Raw genomic sequence first — 23,712 nt, 5'->3', positions numbered from 1 at the left:
CCCAGGAAGAAAGGGCGTCCCCACACCTCAGCAGGAAGCCCACTGCTTGGGCGGCCTGGAAGCGACCCGGGGGGCAGTTCCCTTGGGGAAGTGGGGCATACGAAGCTGGGGAGACCCGGGAAAGGGGAATGAGCGGCCTGAGGAGGGTGCCTGGAAAGAGCCAATATTCCTGGCGCACCTCGCTGGAATCCCAGTTCCCTGGGGTGCTCCTGCCACCCCAGATGGTCCCTGAGAGTGCGCGGGGGTGATCAGCCATCCCTGCCCCCTTGCGGGGCGGGGACAGTGGCTGGGGCCGCCTTCTCTCCCCTCCAGCGCCCCCCACGGCTGGGCACGCCCGTCGCCGCCGGCTCAGTGGAGGCGCAGAGCCCGGGAGGGCGCTGGCGCGGCGGGAGGTGCGCGGAGCGAGGTGCGCGGAGAGCGCGAGCGAGAAGAGAGCGCGCTGGGCAGCCGGGCGTGCGCTCCGCTCGGCTCCACAGGCTTGCCTCGCGCAGCCCAAGCCCCAACCGGCCAGGTGCTCTCCGCGAGAACTGGTTCTGCCGCCCGGGGACCCGAGGAACCGTGGGATCGGGCATTCGGAGAAAGCCGGGAAAGCGCGGAGCCGGGTGGGAAGCTGCAACCCCCGGTGAGTGCGAGCGCCGAGCGCGCCAGGCTGGCACGGAGCGGGTCGGCGCTCCCCGACTCGACGGCGCGCCCCCTCGGCCTCTCACGCCCACCCCTCGGGCTCCCTCTATTCTCTCCCTGCCTGAGACGCACCCACTCTCGCCCCGGCTTCCAGCCGCGGACCCCAGGAATTGCAGCAGCACCCCGCCCCGCGCGCCCGACATGCGTCTCAACAGCTCGGCGCCCAGTCCCTGGGTCGGCCGGACCGGCGACCCGCAGCCGCCGTCGGTGCTGGAGGGGGCGCTCCTGGCTCCCGGCTTGGGCAATGGCTCAGGCAACCTGTCGGAGCCCGTGCCAGCGGCTCCCAGCAGCGACCTGGATGTGAACACGGACATTTACTCCAAGGTGCTGGTGACCATCGTGTACCTGGCGCTCTTCGTGGTGGGCACGGTGGGCAACTCTGTGACTGCCTTCACGCTGGCGCGCAAGAAGTCGCTGCAGAACCTGCAGAGCACGGTGCACTACCACCTGGGCAGCTTGGCACTGTCCGACCTGCTCATCCTGCTGCTGGCCATGCCTGTGGAGCTGTACAACTTCATCTGGGTGCACCACCCCTGGGCCTTCGGTGACGCCGTGTGCCGCGGCTACTACTTCCTACGCGACGCCTGCACCTACGCCACCGCCCTCAACGTGGCCAGCCTAAGTGTGGAACGCTACCTGGCCATCTGCCACCCCTTCAAGGCCAAGACCCTCATGTCCCGCAGCCGCACCAAGAAGTTCATCAGCGCCGTCTGGCTGGCCTCCGGCCTCCTGGCCGTGCCTATGCTCTTCACCATGGGCCAGCAGAACCGCAGCGCCGACGGCCAGCACCCCGGCGGCCTGGTGTGCACACCCATCGTGGGCACCGCCACAGTCAAGGTCGTCATCCAGGTGAGCAGCCTCTTCAGGGGGCAGGGGCAGGAGTCAGAGGGCACCAGACCGGGGTCTCCCCTGGGAGCAAAGGTCCAAGGCGGACCCTCAGGGAAGCCTCAGTGCCTCATCCCAAAAGTAGTTTCCTGTCCGTGTGTCCTCTGGGTACAGGAAGTTGGAGAAAATTTCATGTCCCAAAGAAATTTTATTCCTATGAAGCTGGGAAGGAGTGGGGATGGGGGAGGAGCAGGGGACTTGAGAGCAGCCTGACCCCCAGCTTCTTCCCACCTTTCACTCTAGGGCTGCCAGGCCTCAGCCCCACTTATTTCATCCCCTCCTTCCATCAAAGGGGCTGGAACCCCAGATCACCAACCTCTCTGGAGCCGAGGCTCCATGGATGGCCTCAGCTGTCCCCAGGGTCCCTGAGATGTAAGGTAAATGTGTGTGCTGGTGTCCTCCTCTTTCCCAGAGAGAGTCCCTTCCATCAGCTTCTCAAAAGGCTTTGTGCTCCCCACAGGTGTGGTCCCTCTCCTCTACAGCAGAACCCCTAATCCAGGCTGCTCCCCCAGTGTCTCTTGGCCTGATACTGTCTTGGGCTGGTTCCTTAGTTTAGCCTCAGTTTTCCCATCTGTGAAATGGGGCAATCACAGCTCTGGTCTCGGAAGGTACAGGATTCAACAGAGAAGGTGTGGGCAGCCCTTGTCTGGCTCCTGGAGGGTAGAAGCAGTCAGAGGCACTCCCCCTGGTGGTGGTGGTGATGATTCTGCTGGAAAATCCTAAGGTATTGGGCCTGGTGGCAGATTGGAGGGCCTGGAGTCGGCTGACCAACGCCCTTGGAGAGTCTGGGTGAAGCATGTGGGGACCCAGGTGGGAGACTTCCCTGGTGATTGGCTCAGCCAGGCAGGGGGATTCCAGCCCCAGGGAGAAGGCTTCTCAGGTAGGGCCCTGGCCTGGGAGCAGGGTGTCCACCAGAGCAAGCCAGGGCAGAGATACCATCTGGAATAGCATGGTGGTCTCAGGATGTGGGTAGCCATGAAAGGGCGGGGGCCCCCTCCGCTCCAGAGTGGGATGGGAGAGGAGGGTCTGGGCTGAGCCAGGTGGGGGTGGGAGTGGCCAGAGAGACTGGCTGTCCTGTCTGGCTGTCCTTTCACGTCCAAGTCATCAACAGCTTCTCAGCAGAACTCATGCTGCTGCCTCTGAGTATGACAGGGGTGCTGGCAAGCTTGGGGGTGGGAAACATGCCATCTACACGTCTATCCTGGGCTGCAACTGATCCTCCACAGGCCACCACCGAGATGGAGCCAGTGGACAGAATTAAGCTCCAGGCTCCTCGCCTGCCCTGGCTCCAGGTGTCCCTGTGCAGAGGGGCCCCCGGCAGCCACGTGTAGCAGGAAGATGAGTCACAGGTGCTGCAGGCAGGAGCAACCAGGGCGTGTGTGGTGACAGAGTGGGAATTACCTTCCGGCTTCCTCTGGGGTCTTGCCGGATGTGCTGGGGCTGGGGAGTTGGGAGACAGCAGCCACGACACCTGGCTGTGAAGGTGGGGCAGGTCAGTCGTGCCCACCCGGGAGATGCTCCCCCTCGACCCCTGCCCCCTCGACCCCTTGTGGGCTGGGCCAGGAACAGCTGGGGTCAGATCACCAAGAAAACACAGCAGCAGGGGAACACCCCATAAGCACCCTCACCCTCTGTTAGTGCCATAGGGTCAGACACCCCAGGAACTTGGCATCGCTTCTCAAAGGGCCCTCTCTGAATCCTTTTGGTGGGAGGCTGCCATGCTGATGTGGCCCGGGCTGTGTCCTGGTCACTTGTCCACTAGGCAAGTGTCTGTGGAGCTCGCACTACAGAAGGACCATGTCTGTGGCTGTAGCTGGAGCACTGCTGAGCATTTACTCAGCACTTGCTGGCTCTGAGACCTCAGAGAGCGGAGTTTCCATTTTTCTTTAACGGCCTCGGCCATGGGCTCAGAAAGACTGATGGGCCAGTTATTAGAGGCACACTTCTTTCTGATGCTGACTGCTCCTTCGAGGCTCCTTGGGCTCCTGTGTGCTGCTCCGTGTGCCTGAAGGAACATTCCTCATGGGGAAGCTCAGCCCTGGCCTTGCCCCCCCACCCCATCCCTCTGCACCATCCGCCATCCCAGGAGAGGTTCCCAGGGGATTTTATGTTCCCCACATGAGCTTCTGGGCCACCTGGCAAATCTGGGCCAACGTCCACTGTTTTAAACAGTGACGTCTATGCAGAGAGGGGCTGGGCACCTGTATCCATGTGTCTCCCTGTCATGGGCTATGTTGGGAAGTGTGAAGAGGTGGGCTAATCAAAACGACCACTCTTTCCAAAACTGGGGCCCCCTCCCAGCCCAAGTGTCTTCCACCAGTCCTGTCAGCCCTCCACCCCTGTGAGGTTCCATCCTGGACACTTGCAAACAGAAGTAGTGTTTAGAAATGAGGTGCTTCGGTGATGAGATTTCTGAGCAACTTGGAGCTGTCATTGCTGGATACAGCTGGGAGTTTTCTGAATGTGTGGTTGGAGTGGACGGGGTGAGAGGAGCTCATGGTGAGGACAGGGCTTCTGGGGCCAGCAAAGGACCTGGATCCTGGGCCTCTGGTCAACAGGGAAGCCTGGGAGGTGGAGCCCGAGGAGTGCGCCCTGTTGCCCTGGTATGGTTCAGCCCCTGCCCTGGGCCCCAGAAGGGACTGGATTCAATCCTACAGGGCAATGGTATCTCCCTCCCCCTGCCACATCTCCATCTCCTAGTAAATCCTGTCTTCCCAAAGCTGGGGAGGGGGGTAGGTCTTCCCAATGCTGGGTAGGGGTGGGGGGAGGTGGGTGTCCCCCTCCTGGGACCTGCTGCTCTAAGAGCAGGGATGGCGGGTATCTAGGAGGTGCTCCAGCTCAGAGCAGCCCCTCTGCATGCACAGTGCCCTGGGGAGGAGAATTAGGGGTCACAGGGCATGTGCACCCTTGTTGGAGATCCACCCCCGCCCACAAGACCACATTAAAGCAGCCTCCCCCGGAATCACCCATCAGGCCTGCATCAGCATGGGGAGAGCTCTGGGTCATCACTTCATTGTTACCGTTTTCCAGGACCTGCGGCCCTGGCAGCAGCTGCAAGGCTGAGGGTGATGGGGGGTGGGGAGGTACCCCTATAATCTGCCTTCACAGATGGCCTCTTTCACATTCAGTGCAGGCAGCATTGCTCCTCACGATGGGCTGGGCCCAGCTTCAGAAGGGGCGGCCGGCCCTGGGTTTGGCTTGTGCGGGAGGGGCTCGTGTCTGTGGGCACATCGACTCTGGGCAGCCTCCTGAGCACCAAGGCCATTAAAGTTTGACATGATCGGCGGAGGCACAGGCCGCCGAGACCTGTCTCCACAAAGTGGAAGAAAATTGGTTCCAATAAAATCAGGCCATGGATCATTGTCTCTGTGTTTCTGTCCTGTGCCACCAGCTGCGCTGTGACCTCCCCTCCCCCGCCCCCATCCATCCACCTGTTCGCTCCCCTTTCATCCATCGATCTCCCATTCCTCCACCTGCAGCCAGCTCACCTCGGTGAAGCTGACACTTGTGGCTGAAGTTTGGTGAGTCACAGGGCCTCAGGAGAGTGATGCTATGTCAGGAAAACAGGCAAAGACGTGCCCCCAAGATTGGTGCCTCCTGCTGGACGCACTGCCCAGAATGCGGCTCCTCCCCTGGAAGCATCTGCCCAGCACTCACAACGTGCCAGGTCATGGAAGTTCAGGGCAGGCCAAGGGGCTCTCCTGTATTAAGGGGATTGAAGACATGGCCCCTGAGCACCAGGCTGGGTTTCCCATCAGACCCAGGTGCAGAAAGGATGCTGCTGCTGAGACAGTGGGGGTGCAGTCCTGGGTTCACTAGTGATGTCCCAGCATGCAGTAGGACTTCTTGGTTTGGTGACTGTGCTGTGGTTCTGTACAAGGACAGAGTCTGGGGCAGCGGGTAGGGCAGGGACCCCCATGAGCAGTCATCCCAGGAGACACCCACATGCTTGGGGACCGCAGCCCATCCCTCGTGTCCAGAGTATCAGCTCAGGGGGACCAGGGCTCTAGCCGTGAGCTTTGGTTCCAGCATGGTACACTCGCCCATGGGCCCCAGCAGGACAATTGTGCTGGGCGGGGCAGGGCCTGCGAGGGGAGGAGGGTGTCAACCTGCTCAGGTGGCTGGAGGCCTCCATCCCACCACCAGAGAAACAGCCAGGCTTCCGTCTGGTTATCTGATGGCTTGTGTTTCGAGGGGGAGAGGAATCACAAGCCTTTGTTCCTTTTTTTCTGTTTCAATGAAATACACATAATGTGAAATTTACCACTTTCTCCATCTTTAAATGACCACCACCCCACCCATCTCCAGATGGGGACTTCCCCACTGTCCCCGAGGGAGACTGCGTCCCCACTGGACACTAGCTGCCCCTGCCCCCAGCCCTGACTGTGTGTCTAGGGTTTGGCTGCTCCAGGCTCCTGTCAGACAGGATTCCCAGCCTGCCTTAGTCTCTAAGATGTGGTGAAGATGCGGTGGTCACAAGTGAATGCGCCGTGCCAAGGAAAGAAGCCAGTCTCAAAAGGCTCCAACTGTATGACTCCAGTCATGTGACTTTCTGGAAGGAAAATGACTGGCACAGGGCGGGAAGGGGAGGGGTATTGGCTGTGGGCAATGCATGTTCTGTGTTTTGTGGGTGCTGCCAGCTCTGTGATGGAGCATTATCAAAACTCACAGGACTTAGATAAAGGATGATTTCAGTGAATATACACTGTCTCCATGAGTCCCTCAGAGGTTAAAGGCCAAGTCCATGGCCTCACCCTGTGAAGGCAGTTTGGGTGCCAGGTCCTCTTGGGGGTTGGAAGGGTGGGGTGGATGCCTTTGGGCAAGAAAGTACCAAAGGGTCCCAGGGTCATTTCTGGGGAACTCGAATGCCCCAGGCAGCTGCTCATCCTTCCCCCTCATCACCCCAGAAGCCAGGCAGATGCTCAGCCCTCTGGGGGGGACCATGGTACCAAGCTCACAGCTGTGGGGGCTGCCTGCTCCCCAAGATCCCCACTCTAACCTGGCAGCGCCCTGGCATTGAACCTGGCCACTACCATCCCCGATGACAGTGCAGCCACCCAAAGGAAGCAGCCAGGCTCCTTGGGCCCCGAGAGAGAACCGAGGCACATAGAGGGTGGGGGCGTCCAAGCCAGGCCCACACCTGCCCTGTCCTTCTGCTCCCACAAGGGGCCTAGATGGAGCACCCATGTGCTGTGACCCCTGCCCCCATTGGGGATGTCACATACATGCACCTGTGGGGTGGCTTCAACCCCCAGGGCTGGAGCCAGAGGGAGAGAGGGCCAGGGAGCCAGGTGGAGCTGGGCCAGTGCACCCAAGCTGCTAGGAAGGGGGGTCTTTTGGGGTTTATTGTCTTTGGCAGCCCAGGATCCAAGGTTAAGTGCCAACTTCTCCACTGACCAGCTGCAGGGCCAGGCTAGAGATGTGACCTTCTGTGGCTCAGTTTCCTCAATTGCCAGCTGGAGGTGACAATTACTCTGTGGTCCAGGAGCGACGAAGGGCTGAGGCACCCCACGCAGCAGAGGCGGCTTCAAGGAGAGACAGGTCCTCTAATTTGCACCTTTAGGGACAATAAGAGCCTTCTGGCCCTAAGAAGGCTCCCTTGCCCAGAGCTGGGAGCTGATCCCATGGTCACACCCAGTCCCATCTCGGGGTCTGTGTGCACATGGCAGCATCCTGCAGGAAACCCCAGAAAGCCCGAGCCTGGCATTGTTCTCACACCTGTAGGGTCAGAGACCAGACTGAGCAGCTGTCCAGCTCCCCCGAAAAGCCTTCGCTGCCCAAGGGCCCCTGAGCCAGGAATCTGCAGCACCATGTGCTTGAAGAACCCCCATCTGATTTCTGTGATGACACCTCTGCCTTCACCCCCTTCCATACCCACTCACCCAGCACCACATGCCAAACACAGAGGGTCCTATGGGGAACCTCCCCAAAAGGTGTGCATCCCAGCAGAGAAGACAGGCAAGTGGCAACACAAATAAGTACAAGTGAACCGGAGAGGCAGTGGGGCTGTGATCTTAGGTAAGGGCAGGTATGACAGCATCTGGGGAAGAAGGTTCCAGAGTGGGAACAGCAGGTATGCGGCACCTGCTGGGGTGACATGGCCAGAGCAAGGGAGCCCAGGGCAGGGCAACAAGTGATGAGTGATCATGGAGGACACAGTTCAGTTCAGTTCAGTCACTTAGTCATGTCCGACTCTTTGCGACCCCATGAACTGCAGCACGCCAGGCCTCCCTGTCCATCACCAACTCCTGGAGTTTACCCAAACTCATGTCCACTGAGTCAGTGATGCCATCTCATCATCTCATCCTCTGTCATCCCCTTCTCCTCCCGCCTTCAATCTTTCCCAGCATCAGGGTCTTTTCAAATGAGTCAGTTCTTCACATCAGGTGGCCAAAGTATTGGAGTTTCAACTTCAGCATCAATTTTTCCAATGAATATTCAGGACTGATTCTCTTTAGGATGGACTGGTTGGATCTCCTTGCAGTCCAAGGGACTCTCAAGAGTCTTCTCCAATACCACAGTTCAAAAGAATCATTTCTTCGGTGCTCAGCTTTCTTTATAGTCCAATTCTTACATCCATACATGACCACTGGAAAAACCATAGCTTTGAGGACACAGGACATCCTTTATCCTGGGAAAATGGGCCCCTTGGAGACTCTGAGCAAGAGGCCACCTGGCTTACACTTCAGACAACCGTTCTCCCTGCCTCTTTGACACAGTGAGGACTCAGGAGGATGGTTAGGAAGTCCGCGTGTGTGATCAAGATGACCCAGACCAAGCCGCTTTTGGAAAGGTGGAAAAATGATCAGATACCAGATCCATTTGTCTTCTTTCTTAGGATTAAGTTTACATCTGGGTTTCTCTGGTGACTCAGATGGTAAAGAATCCACCTGCAATGCGGGAGACCTGGGTTCATTCCCTGGGTTGGGAAGATCACCTGGAGAAGGGAATGGCAACCAGTTCCAGTATTCTTGCCTGGAGAATTCCATAGACCAAGGAGCCTGGTGGGCTGCAGTCCATGGGGTTGCAAAGAGTTGGACAGGACTGAGCGACTAATACTAAAGTTTACATCCAGTAAAAATCATTTGTCTTTTGTTTACATCTATGACTTCTGACAAATACAGAGAAGCCTGTAACCACCACCTCCAAAGACAGATCCCAGTCCTGTCACACAAAGGAGTCTCTGCAACCCCCTGCCCTCAACCTCCCCTCTGATGCCAGGTAAATTGAGCCTCTGAGTCTGGCTTTCTTAGAGCATGTAATGCCTGAGATTCACCCATGCCGTCGCCTGTGTTAGTAGCGTGTTCCTTTTGTGTGTGGAGGAATACTCTACTGTACAGGTGCTCCACCACGTGTTCACCACTCACTGTTTGAAGGACATTTGGGTGGTTTCTGGTTTTGAGTGATGATGAATAAACCTGCTGCAAATATTCATGTGCAGGCCGATGCGTGAACACATGGTTTCATTTTTCTCATGTAAACATGAGAGTCAGATTTCTGGGTCACACAGGAAGTGTGTTTAACTTCAGAGGAAGCTGCCAGACCTTCCACAGTGGATGTGCCATGTTGACCATCCACTAGCAACGTGGTGGAAAAACAGTTCTCTGCATCCTGGCCGGCACCTGTAGCTGTCAGTGTCTGGTTTGTTTTTTTTTGCTTTTCATTTATCCATTCTGTAGGTGTGTAATGGTATCTTGCTGGGGTTTTAATTTGCATTTCCTTGATGACTCATGATATTAAGCGTCTTTTCCAGCAGTTACATGACATCTGTGTATCTTCTTTGGAAAAGTGTCTATTCCTGTAGCTTGCCTATTTTTAAAAATATATACTTATTTACTTATTTGGCTGTGCTGACTCTTAGGTGTGGCATGCAGAATCTTTAGTTACGGCATGTGAACTCTTAGCTGTGGCATGTGGGATCTAGTTCCCTGACCAGGGATTGAACCTGGACCCCCTGCATTGGGACCACAGAATCTTAGCCACTCTATCACCTGGGAAGTCCCTGCCTGTTTTTAAAATTGGGTTGTTTTCTTTTTTAAGATATTTATTTATTTATTTGGCTGCACTGGGTCTTGGTCATGGCATGTAGAATCTTTTGATGCAGTGCTCAGGCTTAGCTGCTTCACCGCGCGGCGTATGGGATCTTAATTCCCCAACCAGGGATTGAACCTGCATCCCCCACCTTGGAAGGTGGATTCTTAACTACTGGACCACCAGGGATGTCCCGGGTTGTTTGTTTTCTTATTGTTGACCTTTGAGAGTTTTAAATATATATTCTGCATCTAAGTCTTTTGTGAGATGTGATTTGCAAATATTTTCTCCCCTTCTGTGGCTTGTCTTTGTATTTTCCTAATGTTGCAGGTCACAGAGCAAAAGGTTGGAATTTTGACAAAACCCAACTTATCAAAAATTTTAGTGGCTTATGCAAGGTCACAAAGCTGTTTTTCTTTTTTTATCTTCTGGAATCTGTATAGTTCTGTGTTTTACACTTTTAGGCTTATGATTCATTTTGAGTTAATTTTTCTATAGAATGTGAGATACAGGTAATTTTTGCATATACTTACCCAAATGATCAATACCATTTGTGAAAGGATGATCTTTTCTCCTTTGGAGTTTTCTTGTACCTTAATAAAAAATCATCTGACCTTGTGTTTGGGGCTATATCCAGACTGTCATGTGTCCCTTTAATCTTTGTGCCTGTACCATCTGCAGCCCCACATTCCTGATCGCAGCAGCTTTATAGGAAGTCTCTCAAGTAGCACAAGTGCTCCAACCTTGTTCTTTTCCAGAAGTGTTTTGGCTACTCTAGTTCCTCTGCTTTTTAACATAGATTTTAGAATCAGACTTTCAGTATCTACAAAAAAGCCTGCAGGGGTTTCAGTTGGGACAATATTCCTCTATACTAATAGATCCATGTGGGGAGACTTGACATCTTTACACTGAGCCTTCCAATCCATATGCAAGGTGCATCACTGCATTTATTTAGGCCTTTGATTTTTTTCAATGGTAGTAGATTTCAGCATACAGATCCTACACATATTTTGTTATATTTATGTCTAATTATTCATGTTTGGGGAATTTTATATATATATATATATGACTTTGAAATTTTTTCTATTTCTATTTTTTGCAGCAGGTATATATAAATGTGATTGATTTTTAGTTATTGGCCTTATATCTTACAACCATGATAAGTACATATGTTAATTCTAGAAATCCCTCTGTACATTCCCTGGGATTTTTTATGTCAACAGAGATGTTGTTTGTGAATAGAGGAAATTTTATTTCATCCCTTCCAAATCTTTAATTTCCTTTTCTTGCCTTATTGATCTAGCTACAACTTCTAGTATGATATTTAATAGAGGTGGAAGAGAAAGTTTCCCTGCCTTGTTACTGATCTTAGAGAGGAAGTCTTTAGTATTTATAATTAAGTTTGAGGGCTTCCCTGGTGGCTCAGATGGTAAAGAATCCACCTGCAATGCAGCAGACCTGAGTTCAGTTTCTGGGTTGGAAAGGTCCCCTGGAGAAGGAAGTGGCTACCCGCTCCAGTATTCTTTCCCAGAGAATTCCATGGACAGAGGAGCCTGGTGGGCTACAGTCCATGGAGTTGCAAAGAGTCAGATACAACTAAGGGACTAACATGAGAGTTTTAGTTTAAATTTTTAGTAAATTTTTTTAAATCAGGTGAAGAAAGTTGCCTTCTATGCCTTGTTTGCTGAGAGTTTTATCACAAATGGCTGTTAGATTTTGTCCAATCCTTTGCTCCATGTGTAGGCTTGGTTTACACCTCATCAGTGAACGCTCACACCCTCCTACACTGGAAGGACTTGTGACTGGACTCAGTCTCCTCTGGGGATGTTGCCCATTTGATTTTTGGCTTGGGTAGGGTGGGTCTAGACTCTAGGGCATGGTCCTTACTCCTAAGGTGTGGACTTGCGGGTGTCTCAGTGGGATGCTTGGTGTGTGAGGGAGACTTCTCTCCCTTCCAGCTCAGCCAGGATGCCAGCCACCCTTCCATAAGCCCATCAAGGTCACAGCCTGTGCACACAGCCCAGCCAGCCCAGAACCTATGAGAGATCCCCACGGGCTTCTGAGGACCCCACCATGCAAGTCCCCCTCCCAGCACCTGAATCTGCAGATTAAAGCCACTCCTGCAGCCCCAAGCTCTGAATTCTGCCTCCTCAATGAGTAGCCAAGCTCTGCTCAGACCCCAGCTCTTAATGTCACAACAAGGAAGATGTCCCCAAATAGAGCATTGGGTGACAGCAAACCCCACCTTGTGACTTTCCTGCTCTTGGGGGCCATAGTTGTGCACTGTGGTTTGTCTTGTGTCTGAAAACAATCGCCTGACAAATTGTGTACAATTTTATAGTTGTTTATGACAGGTGAGCTTGTCCAGTGCCCCAAGTAGAAATCATCTGTGGATTTTAAACACTGCCTACTTTCAAAAATATCTGAGGCAGCTTATGATAAAAGACTTGGTTCAAAGAGATTATTAAAACAATGTAGCAAAAGAATAGATAAAAAGAAACATTGTTATCCTAGAAACATAAAGTGGAAGACAGCCTCAGTGTTTGAGTAAATTCTGTACTGAGGCTTATGAAAAAGTGCAACATTATTTGGACTTAAACATTTTTAGCTCTTTGTTAAAAGCTGGGTTTATTGTAAATTTCAATAACTCTCTGTGGACACATCTAAAGGTTAAGAGCATTCTTCAGCGGGTGACACAAAGAGAGTTCCTCTGTTTGAAGAAACACGCCACTTCCAATGTCCTGAAGTTCAGAGAGTCCTGGGATTGTTTGGAATTGTCCTTGTTCAGAAATTACCAAGTCGTGAGAGCTCACAGCAGGCCGTGGGATACTGTCACCCGGAGCATCGTTTCCTAGTTGTTTGGCAGGACCACAAACCTCCAGCTCCCAAGGGTTGGGAGGGAGTGAAAGTGCATCTGGATTGTGTCACTGGGGAGCCCTGCCTGTCCAGTCATCCAGGACAGGCTGGGCTGGGGCCCATATCGAACACTTGCTCTTTTGTGACTCAGTCCACTTCGGGCTCTGTGCCCAGCAGGATATGCACGGTCGGAAGCGCTGTCCAGGGTCACTATTTATTGCCAGGGACAAGGGAGAAGCAGTTACATCTGTGCTGACCCATCTCCCAAGCTCTGCTGATCTGGACAGACCGGCTGCTCCCGTTGCCGCCAGCCCCACCTGGGGACCCTTAAGAGGAAGGTGTTTCAGATGGGGGCAGAGATCTCTCTATCCCAGGGACCTACTTGGACAGGCAGTCTGGGGACCCCCTCTGGACTGTAATCAGTGTGGGAAGCCCCATGACATCACCCCTTTGTTCTTCCCACCCCAGGGTTGGGCCTGGGGTTGGTAGGGTCAAATTGAAGTCGAGCACCCCCTGGTAATCTCCCAGTGGTCTGCCTGTCTCCCTGGACAGCAGGTCAGGAGCTCAGGCACCAGCATCCAGGGAAGGAGGCAGGACGGAGAGCCCCATGAGTGAGGGTTCAGGCAGCTGAATTGTGGCATGGCCCGTTCTGATGCCTTTATGGGTTTAGCCAGAGGCAAGTGGGAGTGCTGCTGGCCTGAAGTCCCCTCTGTCGCCACAGGCTGCCACAATGCCTGGGTACCAGATTCTGCCCAGCCCCACTGCCACCTCTGCTGAGGTGGACCTGAGCACCCCCAGGGGACATCTTCTCTGCCTAGGGTTGCCAAGGGTTTGGGGAGGAGGGGCAGACGGGGGCACCTGCCACACCCAGACCAGGGCTCAGGGGGACTCAAGTCTCACGGGGCCCCTGAGGACAGTAGGCTCCTGGCACACTCAGAGGCCCAGAAGATTGGGAAAAAACACCAGCCAGCCACAGCGAGCTGGCAAGCAGACAAAGTACCCCAGCCGAGGCGAGCTGCTCTGCAACAGTAAGGCGCCTCTGAGCCCCCACCCTGTCACACTTGCCTGCAGACTCAACGCGGATAATTGCAGGGCACCTAGACAGGGTTAACACCCGCTAAACTTCCTGCAGTTCATTTTCCTGACAGCTTGTTTAAGAGACGCCGTCTCGTGTATTAAAAATACCTACTTTTATGTCAGAACTGGAGAGCAGCTAGAAGGCACTCAGAAAGCTTCCAGTTAAAACCACACAGGGTGGATCTTTATGTTTTGAAAAAGCTCTAACCCCAAACACTTTCTTATGCATCTGCCTGTCACCGAAGCTGTGGGAACCCCATGGTCCCGTGAGCTGATGGTCCTGGGGTTGCAGCAACAGACCACAGAAATCCATTCTCCCAGAGCTGGGAGGCTGGGCTGCCAAATCAGAGTGTGGGCAGAGCAGGTTCCCTCAGGGGCTCCCGGGGAGGGTCCTCCTGCTTCTTCCATCTTCTGTGGTCCAGGCGTCCTGGGCTCATGGCACCTCTCTGCCATCTCTGCTTTCATCTTCTCATGATTTCTCCCCTGTGTCCATGTCTCTCCTCTCTGGCTCTTCCTAAGGACATTTGTCACTGGACTTAGGGCCACCCCTATCCAGGATGATCTCATCTTGAGATCTTTAACTACATCCATGGAGACCCTTTTTCCAAACAAGGTCGCATTCACAGGATCCAGGGATTAGGACAGGGGCCACCAATAACCCCACTAGACCACACTTGCAAGGGCAGAGACAGAAAGTGGGATCACGGCCGGCTCTCCTGGACTGAGGACTGGCCCCTGTGTGCTGCCTGCCCGGATCATCTCAGCCCAGGCCTGTGAGGGGCCCCGGGGTGAACGCTGAGCAGGGAGGGCTGAACACAGACCTCACAGGCCTCCAGTGCAAGTTCCCAGCATAGTCCCAAGACCAGCCAGGATGGGGCTTTCGGTGTCTCAGCAGAGGAGATGCTCTCTGACCTCCCTGCAAGGACACGGCCCTGGATGGGGTGGGGCTGGGGGAGGACGAGGACACAGGCCAGGCAGGCCACAAATCCTGTTTCACAGCTATTCTCATTTGACCCCCGTGGTGACCCTGTGAGGTTGGGACCATGAACACATGGATTCTATCACTGCTTTCTCCCTACACCCCTCAGGCCTGGAATGGAAAGGGCCTCTGAGGGTCGGCCTCAGGATCCTCCACCAGTTGTTTTACCTGTTCACACCTTGTCAGGTAACCCCACCTGTTCACACCTTGTCAGGTAGTCCCACCTGTTCATACCTTGTCAGGTGGCTCCTTGGCTGAAAACTCTTCTCATTGCCTGCCGGAGTGTGCTGACTTGTCCCAGCTTGGTCCTGTCAGACACTATGATGAAACAAACTTGAGCTCAGGTTGACTCGATGACCAGATATGAGCCTACAGTGGGAGACAGGTGCCTGTGACAATCAAGGGGGTCAAATGTGGGGAGCCAGCCATGGCAAAGAGGGTATAGTGAGGTCTGTGGCTCCAGAGTCCATCCTTTCTGCTCCAAGCGTGAAACATTTAACGCCTCTGTGGGGTCTCTGAGCCTGGGTCAGAATCCATGATGTCTCCAAGTGGCTATGTGAAGCCCGAGGGGACACATGTGCGGAACAAGCCTGGTTTTACTCCTGGGACTGGCATCCAAGATGGCTCTGCTGTGCAGGGCAGCCAGGAGGAGCAGGTGTGGATGCTGGGTCCCTGATCAGGAGGCTGTGCTGGCCCAAGGGTGAGCCAGAAAGGGGCAGTGGCAGTGAGGCCAGACTGTAGACAGTTCCCCGGCACCCTCCAGCCCAGTGTGTGGGCACCCTCCCTACCCACTAGGGTCAGGATACAACTGCAGACCCAGTGGCTCTGCCTCAAGGCTCCCAATCCCTGCTCCATTCCCTGGGGCCCTAGTGGTCCCCTGAAGAGCCAAGAGCTCCCCTCCCTGTCCTGCCCCTAGGCTTGACCAGACAGGGACTTAAAGGAGCTGCCAGGCAGTGGCCCAGGGGCTGGGGTCACCGGCACCCCGATGACAAGGAGTGTCTAGTTGACATTTAAATAATTTGAGCCAATTCCAGCCCTTTCTGGGGGTGTTAATGGAGTCCTTCCCTGATCTTTTTCACTAAATCTCAAAAGGGATGGGGCACCCCTGGGTCAACTTCCCCCACACTCTCAGAAATTGTGAGCTGGGGTCATGGTGCAGGAACTATTTAGAATCCAGCACCAGCATGCCAGGACAGAAATAGATCTCCAGGGAGGCTCTGGTGTCCAGGAGCCAGTGGCTCAGGCCCCAGCTGCCTCGGGACTTCCACTGCTATTACCAATAAATTAAACTTGTTTTTGTTTCTCTTGCCCTGGAGAAATAGCCGCTGTCAGAGAGTGGAATCCAGGAGGGCAGGCTCTCAATGAAGGAACTCCTGAAGGGCCCCATGTGACCCTCTCCTCTGCACTTCTTGCCCCTCTGGGAGATGGAGCCGGTGACCCTAGTTACCCACATGTGGGTCCCAGAAGCTCCTGACTGTCCCATGCAGTGTGGCCCCTGGAACACAGGAACCCTCCACAGACATCATGGGGTTAGTCAGTTCACAGATCTGAGGTCAAGTGGCTCCATATCCACAAACAGTGAGGGTGCCCACAAGCCAGGGCGTCTGCTCATCCATTACTACCACAGGAGAGACAGGCGCTGAATGATGCTTGTGACCCTCATCACTTCTGACAGTGTTTGGGTGTCACACCGTCACCTCTAGGGTTGCTTTGGAAACCAGATGCTGTGGTGCAACTCATCAATCCCCTGGCTCCATCAACAGGATGAAGGGGTGAGCACTGGTGTTTGTGAGGACTGACTGTCAGGAAGGAGAGGGCTTAGTGTCACCTGTGCTCATTGGTCACACAGCCACTGGGTGCTCCTGGAGTCCCAGAGAGAGACCGTCTCGTTCCAACCAGAAGAATTATCTCCTGAAGCCAGGTCAGGTCATGTTGAGCCCCCACAAGAGCCCATGCAGGCCCCTTCAGCCCAGAGTCAGGTGCAGGGCCTCTGTGCACACATGTCCCCATCTCCCCATAGACTCGTCACCTAGGGCTCTCTCTCTCTCTTTGCAGCTCCCTCTACCCTCTGCCGCACCCAGCATGGCACCTGAGCCTGTGGGCACAGTCCCTTAATCTCCATGAGTCTGGAGTAGCAAGGTTGGGAGGGCAAGGGGATCACAGGGACCCCAGCCCAGAGTTTTCCAGGGACAGGTGGGTTCAAGTGCTGGAGTGCAGTGAGGTGCAAACAGCTTGTCTCTGCCACTGAACATAAACACAGCTGTCACCACCTGGAACACAGTTTCCTTTCCTGTGATAGGGCCCATCCAGCAAGCAGGTTGGAGACAGTTTTGTTCCACGAGCCTGCCGGCACTCAGTAAAGCAGCTCTGGGCATCCCTGTGGACGGCCGCTGGGCAGTGGCTCCGAGCCGCTGGCTAGCAACCAGGTGACTCCAGCAGGCTGCACGGATAGGGCAGCTGGACAGAATTTCTACAAGGACATGTGTCCAGGGCAGCTGGAGGGTGCAACTCGGCTGGAAGAGGTGGACCCTGGACCAGTCATCATCTCTGGCTGAAAGCTCAAATGGCCTCTGGATGTTAGGAATCCAGACAAATAGCCTGGGCAGACCTTGGTCAGCAGGAGCTTCCTGAGGGCCAGCAGGGAATTGAGGCACTGCCCAGGGACCTTCCCTGTTTCCTCTCGGTTCCCCTGGGTCCTTCCCGGATTCTGGGGGGAAATGTTGTCTCAGACTGGCCAGGTCTGGCTCCTGGTTGAGAGTGGGCAAAGCGGGTCACAGGACAGAGCAGCTGGGTGCCACACCCTTGGCCCCCCAGTGCTGTGACCGACTCGGGGCCAACCCTACCCCAAGTGCCCTACACTTCTCACCCCCTGTCAGAGCAGACAGTGCCAGGCCAACCAGAGTTCCAGGACTGCCCAAACTCCATGGCTCATTCAGGCCCAAAACAGGGCCATTTGGGCTCTTTACAGCCCTCCCAGGACTCCCTATGAGGACAAGGAATAGTGACATTGACTTTCAAGCAATGTCAGCTTCCTGAAGCAGGGAGCGCTTCCTGGAGGGAGGGCTTCCTGGAGGAAGGGCCAAGAGGCTTTCAGGTCTGAGGAAGTGGGTAGTTGCTGCCCTCAGATTTTCTGAGCATCTGAGTTTTGACCCAGTAGGATGGAGGCTCAGGTTCCTTGACTGTGATGTTCTCACCTCCCCTCACTGTTCAGCAGGGCCCCAGGGTTGTCCCCTCCATGAACCTCTCCATTCCCTAACCACACAGCTCCTGTGTCAACCTCGGGCTCCACTCCTCCCTGAGTAACAAGAGCGGAGTCCAATAAGGCAGCCCTGACTCCCCAGCATCTGGCTTGGTTGGCAAGCTGCCAGCTTTTCTCTGGGGGTGGACAGACAGACTGATGCTCAAGGCAGGAGGACGCAAAGCTTCCATTCAACCCCAGCTTCGCTCCTGCAGGTTTTTACGTTTGGTTCTAAAAACGGCAGAGGGCTCCTTTCTCAACTTCCCCTCTGCAAAGCTGTTTCTATTTCAATGAAAATTGAAGGCATTGGTGGTTTTAATTGCTGGCCGGTCCCTGGACCCATTTCCACTTGGGCTGGACCAGAGCTCTGCAGAAGATAGGTGTGCACAGTGGAAGTTTATTTCTGTGTGCGTGTCTTGCTCACAAAGAGAAAGAAGAAAAGAACCAACTGTGAAGGGAGAGCGTGCTGACTGGAAGGCTGGGCTTTCTCTGCCAAGCAGATTGCAAGGCAGTCGTGCTTGTGAGACAAACACCTGCTCCTCATTCAGAACAGAGGCACATCCCCCAGGCCCACCTGGACAGGCCAGCAGATGCTTGGGCCGGGCACTGGCAGCTGCACCCACAGCCCCCACAACAGGGCCCAGGGCTCAGGATGCAGAATGCCTCTCAGCAGAGAAGGACTTAGGGTAGATTTTATTCTGAGGGCATCTGGGACTGGAATTGAAGAGGGGGCCCCTGAGACCCCTGGGGGCCCTGTCCCTCCCCTCCCAACTGCAGTCAGAGAGATACTGTCTGGTCATCATCCTTCCATGCCTAGGAGCTCTTGGCCAGCAAGGAGTAGGTGCTGAGATGTGATGGTGCCCAGACACACTCTCCATGGCCTTTTCCAGGCTGCAGCCCATGGAATCACCCAGGCCAGTTTCTCTACTCTGCCCACAGCCCCAGGAGGGCCCAGTCAGGAAGCATAGGTCCCTGGAGCCACAGGCATGGCAGGCAAGGGGCTCTGGGGAAGTCCAGCCTCAGCCCCTCACACTGGAGTCTGAGCTACCTGGAGATGGCCCCGCTGGGATGCGGGGGCTGGGCTGGGCTGTGGCCCACACAGTGGACATCTCTGAGTTAGGAGTGACTCAGGTCACATGGGGCCTGTGGCAGGGCCAGCACCTGCAGCGAGTCATCTCAAAGGTGGCCTTTGTGGCACCCTCAGCCCCAGCCCCACGGAGAACACGTGTTCTGCCCCTGGGGCTTGGGACTCTGTCCAAGGTCCCCACCCAGGCACAGCCACCGGCAGCAGCATTCAGTGGGTCTGTGACCCACCTCAGCGGCCAGGGTGGAGCTCAGGGTGACGAGTTTGGGGACGGGCAGAGATGATGGCCCAGAGGACCAGGCACCCCAGCTGCCCCACCCACAGCCCGCACACATCCAGACCTCTGTGTCCTGGCCCCCTGGACACAAGCTGCCCCAGCAGGCACCCAAGGGCCTCAGACCTCACCCCAGGCCTTGGCCAGGACGTTGAGCCCTCATGCCTTGGTTTCCTCAGCCTCTAATTTTGTAACCACTTTAAATGCAATTGGATGTGTCCTGAGGAAGGTGACCACAGGGGTAGGGGCACTCAAGGAAGGCAGCGGGGACTGGGGACCAAGGGGACCTGGTCACTGTTTCTAAATGTCTAAATTCTGCCCAGAAGCAGTGTATATTTCTTACCATCTCCATGTTCCTGCCTTTTCCAGAATGTCATACAAAGAGTTAGAATCATAGTCTGTAGGCTTTTCAAATCAGCTTCTTTCACTTAAAATTGAACTTAAGTTTATTCCATGTCTTTTCATGGCTCGATAGTGCCTTTGTTTTTAGTGCTGAATAATATTCCATGGTCTGGATGCACCATGGTTTTTATTTATTCACCTGTTGAAGGATATCTTGGTTGCTTCCAAGTTTTGGCAATGTGAATACAGCTGCTATAAACCTTAGTGTGCAGGCTTTTGTGTAGATATACGTTTTCAGCTCCTTTGGGTAAATACCAAGGAGCACAATTGCTGGATTATATGGTGAGAGTATGTTTAGTTATATAAAAAACTACAGACTCTCTTCCAAAGTGCTATACCATGTGGCATCCCCACCAGCACAGAAGAAGAGTTCCTGCTGCTCTGTATCCTCTCCAGCATGTGGTGTCCTCATTTTTATTTTAGCCATTCACATTCTATCTCTCTTGCCATTGTATTTCTAGTTCACATTGTATCTATCTCCATTCACATTATGTCTATCTCCATTCACACTGTACCTACCTCCACTCACATTGTATCTATCACCATTCACATCCTATTTCCTTGTCTTGGTTTGCCTTTCCATAATGACTTAGGAGGGATTCCCTAGTGGCTCAGGGGAAAGAATCCTCCTGCCAATGCAGGAGAGGAGGGTTCCATCCCTGAGTCAGGAAGATAGCCTGGAGAAGGAAATGGCAACCCACTCCAGTATTCTTGCATGGAGAATCCCATGGATGGAGTAGCCTGGTGGGCTACAGCCCACAGGGTCTCAAGAGTCAGACATGACTTAACAACTAAACCACCACCACCACCATCAATGACTTAGGATGTTAAGCACCTTGATTTCTTATGCTTATTTTGTCATCTGTGTATTTTTTTTTTTTTTGATGAGGTGCCTGTTCAGAGCTTTTGCCAATTTTTAAATTCTTACTATTGAGTCAAGAAAGTTCTTTGTGTATTATGGAGGTTTTCTCCTATGTTTTTATTGTGCCAGGTTGAACTGATGACAACATAGGAAGTCCTGAAGCTGGTGGTCAGTCCTCCAACTTTGTTCTCCTTCAATGTTATGCCCGCTGTTCTGGGTCTTTCACCTCCTCTCCACTTAAACCTTAGAATCAGTTCATTGATATCTACAAAATAACTTCTTGAGGTTTTGATGGTGTTGAGTTGAATCTATAGATGAAGAGAATTGAAACAGTAACAGTATTGTCTTCTTGTCCATGAACATGGACTCTCTCCATTGATTTAGGTGTTCTCTGATTTGTAATTTTTCTTCTGTAGATACTGTACACATACAATTATATTTATAACTGAAGTATTTCATTTTGAGTGCTACTGGCAAGCAGGGGCTGGCCAGGGTGGCCTTCATGCACATCTCCACCAACACTTGCTCACGGGGTGACGGGACCTCTCTTTGCCTTGGTTCCTCGTCTGGACCATGGTGAAGATGCAAGGAACTGGCATCTGTGGATCACTGAGTGGTGCCTGGTGGGGAGCCCCCATGTCAGTGTTTGGAGATAAAGGCCACTTGCTCGCCCCCTGCTCATCATGCAAATTTCCAAATTTCCTTCCATAACCAGCTTTAGCAGTTAAGACAGTTTAAAACAGGAAGTCCATCTTGGGCCCAACCCAAACCCACTTTGCTTTGGTTCAAGAGGAATATCTTTAACCAATGTCCACGTTACTGGGCCTTTGACCTGCTGGGCAAATGCACCTGTTTTTACCTCACAAGCAGGAGGGTGAACGGGGCCCATCACTGGGCTGGTCAGCCATGGGCTGGCCAGGCCCTGCAGCTGCCAAAGAAGGCCTGAGTGTGGACCCCAGGCTCCCTCTGACGGTCCAGCTCACAGACTGGCTGCCCCAGCCATCTGTCAGTGCCTTTGGCCACAGGGGAGAGAACCCCAGAGCTCCCCATCCCATGTCAGAGATGGACGAGGAGCCACGAGTGCACACATCCCGGGGGAGGGCTACAGCCTTGTCCCACTCCCACCACCTGGCCAAGGCCAAGGGAGCCCTGGGTCTTGGCCAGAGCCCCATGCGGCCACCTTTAATTTAGGAAAGTAGGTCAGTCAACAGGGCAAGTGTGCCCCCACCCCGTTCCCTGGTGCAGCATCTCTTCCCCTGCCTGTCGGGGTCACGATGAGGGGGCCCCAGGCCTGCAGACCCTGCTGATATCTAGGTGACAGTGACCTCTGGTGACTGTGCGGGCATCTGTCAGACTTGTCATGTCACTGTGAGAGGCCTGGGGCCCCAGGCAGGCTGTGTCCTGGGAGCCACAACCCGCCTGGGTATCCAGCATCATGAATATTCATGCAGGTAATCGACTTGCAAATCCCGAGTAATTTACATGTCATAAACAGAGTGTGGATGTCTTTTCAGGATAAGATCTGTCAGGGAAAATGAATCTTGATTACCAGTTGTAATAGGGAAACAGTCTCCATGTCAGAGTCCACATCTGAGTCCTTGTCCTCGCGAGGCTGCTGGGAGGCACCTTGTGCAACCACCCTTCAAAGTCTCGGCTCTGGGGATAAATGTTAGCATGAATCTGGGGAGAAGGAGGAGGTGGGTTCCCTCGTGAGCTGCCCCTGACCCACACTCCTCTCTGTGGGCTGTGAGCTCTGTCTTGGGCAGGGACCCCCTGGGCTCTCCACTGGAGTCAGTCTGTGTCCATCCCAGTGTTCTGGGTGGGGAGGACAAGTTCTAGAAAGTGTGACTGCCATCGACCAGCTCAGGGCATCTTACCCAGTGATGTGGCAGGTGGTCCGGGCTTTGAGAGGGTGGGTCCACCACCCTCTGATGGCGGCTAGCCTCGGGTCTCAGGTAATGACAAAAGTTCTGACCAGGGTAAGCAGACCTCCCACAGGGATCAGGACTGTGATGAAGCTGTGACTGGCGTGTGTCAGGCACTGTGACAGCCCAGACACGATTGTCGCCCACCCCCCGCATCACTAATGAAGTTCTGAGAGCTGACTCTTACCCCTCCCTACCCCCATGGCCACCCTCAGGGCTGAGTGCTGTCCCCACTGTTCCCATTTATGCAGAAGGAGACTGAGGCCAGGGGTAGGGGTGGGAGAGGGGAGCCACTCACTCTGCCTCTTCTCCTGGGTGCTCCCACCCTTCCCAGCACCCTGTCCTCGGGGTTTAGCTCCTTGGCATAACTCCGGTTCGTTTCTGGGACTGGGTGGGTGATGGGGGCAGGAGAGCGAGACTTCCTGGGGCACACCTTGTGGCTCCTCCCCCCTCCCTGGAAATCTTGGGGCATCTGGATGCTTTCTGGAGTGCAGAGAAGGCTAAAGTCTGTTTCTGGAAGCCGTGGCCCCAAACACAGGCTACCCCGGGGTCCCTGCTGCTCCTCCAGTGTCCCCCTGCAGCCCCAGGCGGGGGCTGCCTGCCTACTGTTCCTGCTGGGTGGCTTCATCTTTTACCACAACTTTGCTCATGACTCCCTTTAAATGAATGACTAACTTGACCTTGTGCAGGTTCTGACACATCCCATTTTAGGGGTGACCCTGGGATTTGAAGGCTGCACTTCTCTCTCCCCTGAGGGCCAGAGGTGGGACCCAGGGAGCAGGTGCAGGCACTGCGGGCTGTGGGGTGGACGTTTCTAGAAACTGCTCTGCAGGGCTTCTCATAAGAGCCTCAAGTTGCCGTTTGCAATGCAGTGTCCAGTCTGAATCCCAGGGACTTTCGGTGAAAACTACACACTCGTGACTCCAGAGAGCTCGTAGGAAGTAGAAACTTCAGCACCTCACTAGTGCTTTTTATTCTGGTTGCTTGTTGAAACGGTAATATTTTGAATAAATTAAATTAAATTAAAATCTATTAATGAAATTATTTCCACCTGTTTCTACTTTGTTAATGTAGCCACTAGAAAATTGTGAATCATTTATGTCTGGCACAAGCCAGGCTGTTCCAATGGGCTATTCAGCCACAGATGCTGCCTCCAGTGGGGAGGAAGTGGCCTGTGCATGCATGTGGGAATCTTGTGTGTACTTGGGGCCATTCTCCAGAATCTGCCCAGGCCTCCCCCACCTACTGCCACTAGGGCCCCCACCCACCCTGTGTGGAGATGGTTTATCCCTCCCTTTGCCAGCTGTTCTGGACTGAAAGTGTCTCCCCAAATTTCTATGTTGAATCACTGCCCCTAGTCATGGGTTAAGGGGTGGGGCCTTTGTGTGGTGATGGGGTCTTGAGGGTGCAGCCCCTCA

General features: G+C 54.1%; 1 protein-coding gene and 1 long non-coding RNA gene across 4 annotated transcripts in view; one reads left to right on the top strand and one right to left on the bottom strand.

The window, feature by feature from the left end:
- Positions 1–357: 357 nt before the first annotated feature.
- NTSR1 (neurotensin receptor 1) overlaps positions 358–23,712 on the top strand; it is a 48,395-nt gene continuing 25,040 nt past the window's right edge. Inside the window, exon 1 of the mRNA XM_081555719.1 lies at positions 358–1,530. Coding sequence (XP_081411845.1) covers positions 823–1,530 — 708 coding nt within the window. The 5' untranslated portion in view covers positions 358–822. The remainder of the gene's footprint in view (positions 1,531–23,712) is intronic.
- On the bottom strand, positions 12,209–22,354 carry LOC145532020 (uncharacterized). 3 transcript variants are annotated; one of them, XR_014072918.1, is made up of 4 exons: positions 22,247–22,326; positions 21,919–22,025; positions 14,744–14,878; positions 12,209–12,663 (listed from the first exon to the last, which is right to left on the bottom strand). It is a non-coding gene; the product is annotated as an uncharacterized LOC145532020 (long non-coding RNA). The 3 variants fall into 3 exon arrangements; XR_014072919.1 differs by lacking the exon at positions 21,919–22,025 and having other exon boundaries at positions 14,744–14,827; XR_014072920.1 differs by lacking the exons at positions 12,209–12,663; positions 21,919–22,025 and adding an exon at positions 13,687–14,044 and having other exon boundaries at positions 22,247–22,354.

Source organism: Giraffa tippelskirchi, chromosome 13 (genome assembly GCF_054371585.1).
Source record: "Giraffa tippelskirchi isolate mGirTip1 chromosome 13, T2T-mGirTip1v1.2.pri, whole genome shotgun sequence".
Classification (NCBI taxonomy): Eukaryota; Metazoa; Chordata; class Mammalia; order Artiodactyla; family Giraffidae; genus Giraffa; species Giraffa tippelskirchi.
Note: the sequence above shows the minus strand (reverse complement) of the source record. Positions and strands in the feature narration are given on the sequence as shown.